This window comes from Pecten maximus, chromosome 12 (genome assembly GCF_902652985.1).
Source record: "Pecten maximus chromosome 12, xPecMax1.1, whole genome shotgun sequence".
NCBI classification, from domain to species: domain Eukaryota; kingdom Metazoa; phylum Mollusca; class Bivalvia; order Pectinida; family Pectinidae; genus Pecten; species Pecten maximus.
In genome coordinates, this window is record NC_047026.1 from 16,770,342 (window position 1) to 16,780,100 (window position 9,759).

At 34.3% G+C, this 9,759-nt stretch overlaps 1 protein-coding gene across 1 annotated transcript in view; it reads right to left on the reverse strand.

Annotated features, from left to right (window-relative positions):
* LOC117339533 (poly [ADP-ribose] polymerase tankyrase-1-like) overlaps positions 1-9,759 on the reverse strand; it is a 33,172-nt gene that overhangs the window by 17,313 nt on the left and 6,100 nt on the right. Inside the window, exons 3-7 of the mRNA XM_033901191.1 lie at positions 9,527-9,622; positions 2,724-2,836; positions 1,299-1,393; positions 722-788; positions 26-212 (exon numbers count right to left, since the gene is read on the reverse strand). Coding sequence (XP_033757082.1) covers positions 26-212; positions 722-788; positions 1,299-1,393; positions 2,724-2,836; positions 9,527-9,622 — 558 coding nt within the window. The remainder of the gene's footprint in view (positions 1-25; positions 213-721; positions 789-1,298; positions 1,394-2,723; positions 2,837-9,526; positions 9,623-9,759) is intronic.

The window sequence follows — 9,759 nt, forward strand, 5'->3', positions numbered from 1 at the left end:
ATCTTCCGCCTAGAAGACTACTTACATTGAAGTCTCTCCTGCAGCTCCCTAGTTGGGGCTACATCTATAGCACTTTTGGAGTGACAGTTGACAAGGGTTGGGTCGGCCCCGTGGGCAAGGAGGAGAGAGCACACCTCCACACGGGACTTGGATGCTGCCTCGTGGAGGGGGGTAAACTGCCATAGGTCCATGGCATTGACGCTAGCTCCAGCCTTCAAAACAACATCAGAAAGTTAGGTGATGTTGATAGAGCAACATCAAAAAGTTAGGTGATGTTGATAGAGCAACATCAGAAAGTTAGGTGATGTTGATAGAGCAACATCAGAAAGTTAGGTGATGTTGATAGAGCAAAGTCATCAGGTTCTTAGTAAGGCATTAGAAACCCTTTATTTTAACTTGGGAGTCTATCAGGTATTGTATTTATTGTACTTATCAATTAAATAACATTATATTCGCATTAATTAGATTAATTTTAAAACTGAAATCAATCGAGATATCAAATGAGCTAGTTTTAAAATTGAAATCAATAGCAGTACTTTATTTATCCTCAAATAAGCCCTCTCCCCGCAGTATAAAGTTTTAGTATTAAAGTTTTAAGAGGGCTTATTTGGTGAACCACTTTTAAATTACTATTCTAAAATTGATGTTTCTGCAAAAACGAACAAGGGGCTTATTTGTGGACAGGTGTTTATTTGTGGATAAATACATTAATTGTACTCACCTTAAGCAGTGTTTCCGTCACTTCAAAATGACCATAGGAACAGGCATTATGGAGTGGCACAAGGCCTCTGTAAAAAAAAAAAAATATTTCAAAATTTATTACTATACAGGTTTACTGATTATCATGTAGGTTATACAACATATTTGCTTGCACTTAGGAAAAATAGACATTATTTCTAATATGAGCACATGTACATTTAATGTAATTTGGAAAACTTACATACAGATGGTTTGAATACAATGAACTCCCCACAGAAGCAAATATGAACTTGAATGGATGTGATAATCTATTAAAATTTTGTTTTATCAATAACTTAAATGCTGCTGTGTCATAATAGTCTCTGATGCCACTCGGTAACATACATAATAATAAACTCAATATCTTCCAAAGAGCATTAAGCTATATACGGTTTAAACAGTATTTTATAACCAAAAATATTTACAATACATTGGTCAATATATACAACAATTAAATACAGGGATTTGGCAACAAGAGTACTCTCTTATTTTAAGCCATCTCCCTATTAAGCATACATACAAGAAAATTTATGCAGCAACATTGTGCAACTAAAACATACCCCTTGTCTTTGGCGTGGACATCGGCACCATGTTGTAGCAAAAGGGCCACAATACGGGTTCTGTTATAACCCGCTGCTAGGTGTAGGGGGGTAGACTGCAACAACAAGAATATATATCTCAGTATGTACATTTCCAAATGAAGAAAAAATATTTTGAATCACAAGGAAAAGATTTTATCAACTTTCAAAAGCAATAACCACAGGCAGAGTTGATTAATAAGACTGGGGTAAACGAGTAGAGTATTTAAAATGTAAAACTAATTTATCATCAATTTGTTCTTTCCATACATAGGATTATTATCTTTGAGTTTGCTAGATGTGCTAACCCAAATTACCCGGTGACCTATCTACACCCATAGGGAGACAGCAACAGTGTGATTTGTGTTGTTCTCTAAGACATCAAGTATTCTCCTCTGTTTTAATATGAAGCTTCATAATTTCTCCAGCTGAGACTTTTTCACTTGTCATGGAATTTGTTCCGTATCGTTTGGTGCTATACTATATATATTCATACATAATGTATAAGTCTTGAGCATAAAATATGAACATGGTTATTTTTTTTATTCTCCTTCATTCATTTTAGTGTAATTCTATTTCAAATTCACATCTCAAACAGGTAAGGCAAACATCAGTTGTAAGTTACCACCTGCACATGCATCACAGGTACTGCTTTACAACAGAATATTTCATTGTAACACAACAATTCATGGCAATTATTTGTGCTGATGAAAACATATATATATACATTCTCTTACAGAAGTTATATGATATTAGCCTCAAGAAAATAACACAAAGCTAAACTCCAATGATGGTGTTAAGCATGGCTTTCTAACTCTTACATTAAAACATGTCATATTTTTCATGAAATAAGCCTTAGGGACTAACGTAAATCCTCTAATTCATGGTGTCAAATTCTATTTCCGGACAATGACATTCCTTTTTTTGATAATTTCATAAACAAAAATTTACATTAGCCAGCTTATTGCTTGACATGAGCTTGATTTTTACATAAATATGTTAACACATTATTCATACATACATAAAGTATAAAGCATACCAGGTATTACTAATGCAATGCATGTCCCCTACTGGTCCCCGCTAAATATAGTAACAGTGACCTTGACCCAGACGAACATAGAGGAAACTTATATACAGTCCCTTGTTTCACCAGTAGAGGGCAGAACAGTCAATAAGCGGGATTAATAGAATCTTTCACCCCCTTGGGGGTGAGACAGGGGAATCTCAACCCGTGACGTGACGTCATGGTACTGTTGCTGTGACGTCATGCTATTGTTGATGTGACGAAATACAATTGTTGAGAATGTGAGAAGAGCATGTGTAGCTTGTCTTTTCCCTAAAACTGCGGATATCCCTGTCCAGGGTAAGAGAAATATATATGTTCTGTGCATACTTTTAGACATTTACCTTACGTCCATCACTGGCGTGACAGTTGACGTTGAGAGGGGTGAGGAGAGACATGAGTTTATCCTCATTCCCACTACGAGCCGCCTCCAATAACTCATCCTTCTTGTACTCACCTGAAATATAGACAATAATAATTTTAGAGATGATAAATAAAAAAGATACCAATTCGTCAATACATACACTCATCATCTATCAAACTAAGTGAGATTTTAAGAAAGCAGGAATCTTTGTTTTGTACAAGCTAAATACAGAAATACAAAATTAATGAAAACTTCGTGAGAATGGTAAAACAGGTCTGATTCCTATGATCAATTAAAAAATGTCCCCGATATAATAATTTGGTATGTTATATTACCTGTATATTCCCATATAGACGATTCATTATTTTTCTATGTCTGTGACGAATAGATGTCATATGTAATTTCAATTACTATATTTATATATATATAAAAAGAAAATTCATCAATCAAAATTTGATATGAATATATATATATAAGTGGAACTCCTGAATTACAAATACAGCCTATTCATCTTTTATTAAGTAATAAAATGCATGACCACAAATATAGACTTTTTATTTTTTAATTTTGTCAACTGAAAACATATTTAACAAAATGAAAATTTGAGGAGTCTCTGTAGATCCTTATATATAATTAGGATGACACAATGCCAAAGTCTTGAAATTTCCATACAGGTGATTGTAAGTATTTAAAAATTTCAAGCCTTAGAAAACTACAGAACTTAAAAGGTCTTTAATTGCCAAAATTACACTGTAAATGTACACAGTACTACAGTTTATAGTATAAGCTAAGTTCTACAATTCCACTAAAATAGCCCTTTATGCCTCTTGTTAATGCTCATTGTTTATATAATTCATGTAGATACCTACACTAGCTGTATTGTAACCATATAAGTAACATACACATCAGTAATCTGTTTGATGATCATTATCTTAACATAAATCTCAATCATATATTTTTGTGTTGGTGAGTGTCAAAAAGTCTCGGTAATGAAGTAAGTATCACATCTAATTTGTCCTGTGATTATTGAAGGATTGCTTTCCATTTGTGCCATGTACATCATTTGTAAAATGTTGATTCATTCTTGTGAGTATAGACTAAACCAGTATTAGATTTTTGTATACATTTGGTTTCTCTGATCGTAACTTCACTCTCACCTTCACCAGACAAAGACATCACACATACTTGATATGTTAAATATGAGGGAATTCTCAAATGTGGAGGAATCTGAGACTAAAAATTGTGTACTACATCCTAAACTAACATTGATAAATCTTTTCAATCCAACATGTATCCATGATCAACATGTGGAATAATTTGGGAGATACTTTCGCTTCTATGACAGGACTACATCATATTACATATATCAACCTTTTTTGTCAGAAATTACGATAAACATTTCATAAACAACATTTGTCTATTTTCATGATATAAGCTTGTCTAATCCGACCTTCCTGGGTTTCATGATATTAATTTTTCTATTCCAACACTGTGACTTCCACACTATATTAACCTGTCTAATCTGCCATTCCTTTTTAATAATAAACCTGTCTAATACAAACACTTTGAAGACACAGATCTGTCTAATACCAACACTTCCATGACACAAACCTGTCTAATACAAACACTTTTGATGACACAAACCTGTCTAATACAAACACTTTGATGACACAGACCTGTCTAATACAAACACTTCCATGACACAGATCTGTCTAATACAAACACTTTGATGACACAGACCTGTCTAATACAAACACTTCCATGACACAGATCTGTCTAATACAAACACTTTGATGACACAGACCTGTCTAATACAAACACTTTTGATGACACAAACCTGTCTAATACAAACACTTTTGATGACACAAACCTGTCTAATACAAACACTTCCATGACACAAACCTGTCTAATACAAACACTTCCATGGCACATACCTGTCTAATACAAACATTTTGATGACACAAACCTGTCTAATACAAACACTTCCATGACACAGATCTGTCTAATACAAACACTTCCATGACACAAACCTGTCTAATACAAACACTTTGATGACACAGACCTGTCTAATACAACATTTCCATACAAACTTACCCCAGCCATAAGATACAACTCTGGCCTAAAGCCTATCCAATCTAGTAATATGATTTCTATAAGCCTGTCTCAGTAATATGATTTCTATGATGAGCCTGTCTCAGTAATATGATTTCTATGATGAGCCTGTCTCAGTAATATGATTTCTATAAGCCTGTCTCAGTAATATGATTTCTATGATAAGCCTGTCTCAGTAATATGATTTCCATGATTAGCCTGTCTCAGTAATATGATTTCTATGATAAGCCTGTCTCAGTAATATGATTTCTATGATAAGCCTGTCTCAGTAATATGATTTCTATGATAAGCCTGTCTCGGTAATATGATTTCTATGATAAGCCTGTCTCAGTAATACGATTTCCATGATAAGCCTGTCTCAGTAATATGATTTCCATGATAAGCCTGTCTCAGTAATATGATTTCCATGATTAGCCTGTCTCAGTAATATGATTTCTATGATGAGCCTGTCTCAGTAATATGATTTCTATGATAAGCCTGTCTCAGTAATATGATTTCTATGATAAGCCTGTCTCAGTAATATGATTTCTATGATGAGCCTGTCTCAGTAATATGATTTCTATGATAAGCCTGTCTCAGTAATACGATTTCCATGATAAGCCTGTCTCAGTAATATGATTTCCATGATAAGCCTGTCTCAGTAATATGATTTCCATGATTAGCCTGTCTCAGTAATACGATTTCCATGATAAGCATGTCTCAGTAATATGATTTCTATGATGAGCCTGTCTCAGTAATATGATTTCCATGATAAGCCTGTCTCAGTAATATGATTTCTATGATAAGCCTGTCTCAGTAATATGATTTCCATGATTAGCCTGTCTCAGTAATATGATTTCCATGATAAGCCTGTCTCAGTAATATGATTTCTATGATGAGCCTGTCTCAGTAATATGATTTCCATGATAAGCCTGTCTCAGTAATATGATTTCTATGATAAGCCTGTCTCAGTAATATGATTTCCATGATTAGCCTGTCTCAGTAATATGATTTCTATGATAAGCCTGTCTCAGTAATATGATTTCCATGATAAGCCTGTCTCAGTAATATGATTTCTATGATAAGCCTGTCTCAGTAATATGATTTCCATGATGAGCCTGTCTCAGTAATATGCAGCCCTACCTTTAACACAAGTAGGTTCTACCTGCTGATCCTGAAGTTGTGCTAAGATGGCTTGAATTATATTAAAAAATCAATAGACTGAAATCATGCAGGATGTTTACTGTATCACAGAAAACAAGTTGTGGTAGTAATATCATTATACACAAACCCATAAAGTTGCATACAAACATATTGCCAACACAATAGTGTCTGCTTCTCCGATATTGACTATGTATTCTGTTATAACCGGCATGCATACATGTACATATACCTACAGGTAAGGTTGTACTGTCCCGAGCAATGCACCAACAAAGTTCGCAGTGAACACATATGTCTGTAGTTGTGTCATTACACATAAACTCTCTAGGGTCAATACCCTGATGTTCTGTCAAAGTCTTGGACAGCTGGTTACTCAATGTAAGATAGTCAAAGATTGTACACGCAATGAGAATTCCTCAACTCCGGGTAAAAAAGGCAGGATAACATAATTAGCAGATGATCAATACGATTGTTTATTTGCTCTGTGGCATGCATCATGTGTGTAATTTGTAAAACAGGCAGTGTCTGTACTCTGTAGCACGACAAATTACCTTATGTAGCCTGAGAAACAATACCTTGTGTAGCCCGAGAACATAAAACCAAACCTATCATTATCATCTACAACTCAAAACTTCACATGTACAGCCGGAAGCAGATCAAAGCCGTTTCATCTGTTAGCTACCAGTTTTGGACTTAAATTGAACCTGTCATATTTGCCAACAATGATATGAATTTCAAATTTTCTGTTTCACCAATAGATGATCCAATTGACTTTGGCTAAATATACCTGGCAACATGACAACTGTATAATGAAAAGTGGAATTATGTGTCACCTATCTCCCTGTGGACAAGTACAAGATATTACATGATGATTACATGCCACACATGCAGACATGTTGCCCCAACCGTACTCGGCATATTCAATTACGAGATTAATGACGAAACAAAACCAAAGGGAACTGATCCATAGTTATTGTATAACATACTATGATACAGAATTTTTTGTTGGAAATTTTAGGCGAGTTGTCAGAACACCATTTTGAAAACTTTGAGGAGTCCCAATACAATGGACATATACCTCTGTATTAATGGGAAGTAAAAATTTAAAGGTATCCCACAAGAAAAGCACAAATCTAGGAATAAAATAGCTGAGTTCCAAAATTCACTGTTACATATCACATGTACATGTGCAATTTTGCAGAGGCTATTCTGAGACAATTTAAAAAAAAAAAACAAGCATATCTTAAAAAAATGGTATGACTTTGTTAACGTTGCATTATGAAGAAAAGGTGTTTTGATTAATACAAATGTAACTTTTAAAGTTTCACATAACTCTTAAAAGTGGCTTTCCACATTCCTTTTTATGCAATAACTTATTGTGCTTGTAAATATGTACATAATAATGTGCCCTCACCCTTTGTACACAGACAATAGGAAATCTTCCCTGATTGAGTTGGTTAACTGATTATAGGTCTGACTGCAGGGCAGTAATGAATGGTGTAGACTGATATTACCAGCTAGAACATGGTCATAGTGGGTGGTGGGGGCGGTGGGTGGCAACATTAGCCACAATGTACATCTCTAATCTATAGCCCCTATGCTAACCCTCATGCCACCCCCTACCACCCTTTCCAACCCTACAAAATACTACCTTGACCTCAACTCATGTCAAGTACTAATTATAAATATTGGGTTCTTTTTTTATAATTTACTTTTTATTCAGTGTTTTCATCAAAAAATGTACAATACATAACTTTCTCACACATACACACACACATACTAAGGCTTGTATACACTCAATCAATTAAATTTACTGAATTTGTATAAATCAAAGATAAAATAATAAGTATTGGGTTCGACACATCAAATCTCAAGGACGATCAAGGTCAATAATGTGTATGTAATACAATGTAATAACATATTGCGAAGAACATTTCTTAGATCAGATTGTTTTGTCAAGTCTTTGGCAGCACAATATACCTGTGACTGCCAACCTTCAGACATCCACCCCTTTTTATCTTGGTTGACATGGTAATATACAGGTTGACACCTGTCGAGTCATCAGGATGAGCATTTTAGTATGTTTGCCTGAGAATCCTTTCTCCACACATCCTTCTTATTAGTAAAGACTTAATTAACTCAGAGGTGTCACATGTATGTTACAACTGAACTTGTATCATAAAACTGTTTTGGTTCTATAAATGTGATTCTTAATCAAGTGGTAATTTGATTTATTAAAGGATCATATTTATCAACTTATCAAAAATAAAGATTTAGTTTGTCACAGCTGGTTTACTGCCAACATGACTCTGCCTCTTTATTGCTAGGTTTTGTCTCACCAACTGTATTTTTACAATAATTGAAAACTTGGTTATTTACACTGTTTGGACAAAAAGATAGATCTATAAGAACGTAAATGCATATATCCACATTCCGCATATATTTTCCTTTTTTGGAAGGGTAGCACCCTTTTCTGACACTGGGCAATATATTTCATCCATAGTTTCCAAATCTCTATAAGATCGGAAAGAGCAGAGCTAGTTAACATACCCCCCGTATATATAGTTTAAACTAGGTATTTGCTATGTAGGTGATAAGACATATAATGTATTTTGCTTGTGGATAGTTATACTAAAAACTGTACACCATCTCACCAAAAAAAGGAGTTTGTATTGCTGTATACATACATATAATATTATGATATTGATTTTGATAGTAGATTATTTTACAGAACTGAAAGAAGTTATCAAAGTAGTTTCTTTGCAGAATAAAAATGGTTGTAGCATTTAAACATCTTTTAGTAAATGTAACAACTTTTATATTTTAAATTTCTGTCATCAAATTAATCAATATGTTTCTGTACTTATCTAATTATAGTCTTACTGATAAATCTTTTTAAGCAGATATTTTTTGTTGTTGTTGTATTGATAGAAACCTGTAAACATAAATACTACAAGACAAATCATTTCATTTGTAAGAACCTGCACAGGCATGCACTAAATCTGTTAATGCAACGGCAAGGTGGGTTATTTGCTCGATTGAAATACCTTTACAACAAATATAATCGACAGGCCCATCTTGTTTATTTTTTTTTCAGTTTGTTTTCAAAACTTTTTTTTCATTGTGTCTATACTTTGTAACAGGATGGGAACTCAAAAAGTCAAGAGTTTTGTTTTAATTTTTGCTGATTCCACTAACTTGAAGCGACCAAAAACCAAGAAATTTAAATTTAAACTGAGGTGCAGACATTGATCAATTAATATGTATATATCTGTGTACTGAAATGTGATGTTTTATATTGGGTGCACTCAATTATATAATACAACACCTCACAAAATTGAGACGGTCTCAACTTTCCGAGGGAGTTGGCAACCTGATCAATGCATAGACTTCCTGCAAGAATATAATCCATTGTGTTTAAATAATTGATTCATATCAGAAACACATATACATGATAATTATTGCTTTTAATACTTCCATGACTTAAATGCAGCAACACATACATGCATCAAAATAAAACAAAATTCTCACCAGTGAGTACAGCTTTGGCCGAAGGGTCAGCAAGGTCAACTGCCATCTTGCCATCTGTGTTACGGATGTTGGGGTCAGCAAAGTGTTGTAGAAGGACTGTGGAGGAGACAGTGTCATAGTGATCATAGTTAACTGGATGTATAGAGGAAATGTCAGACAGACCAACGTCATACAGACTGTAGCCCTGGGTATCCGGCCGACCACTCCTTTGTTTCTCGCGTCGTGATCTCATT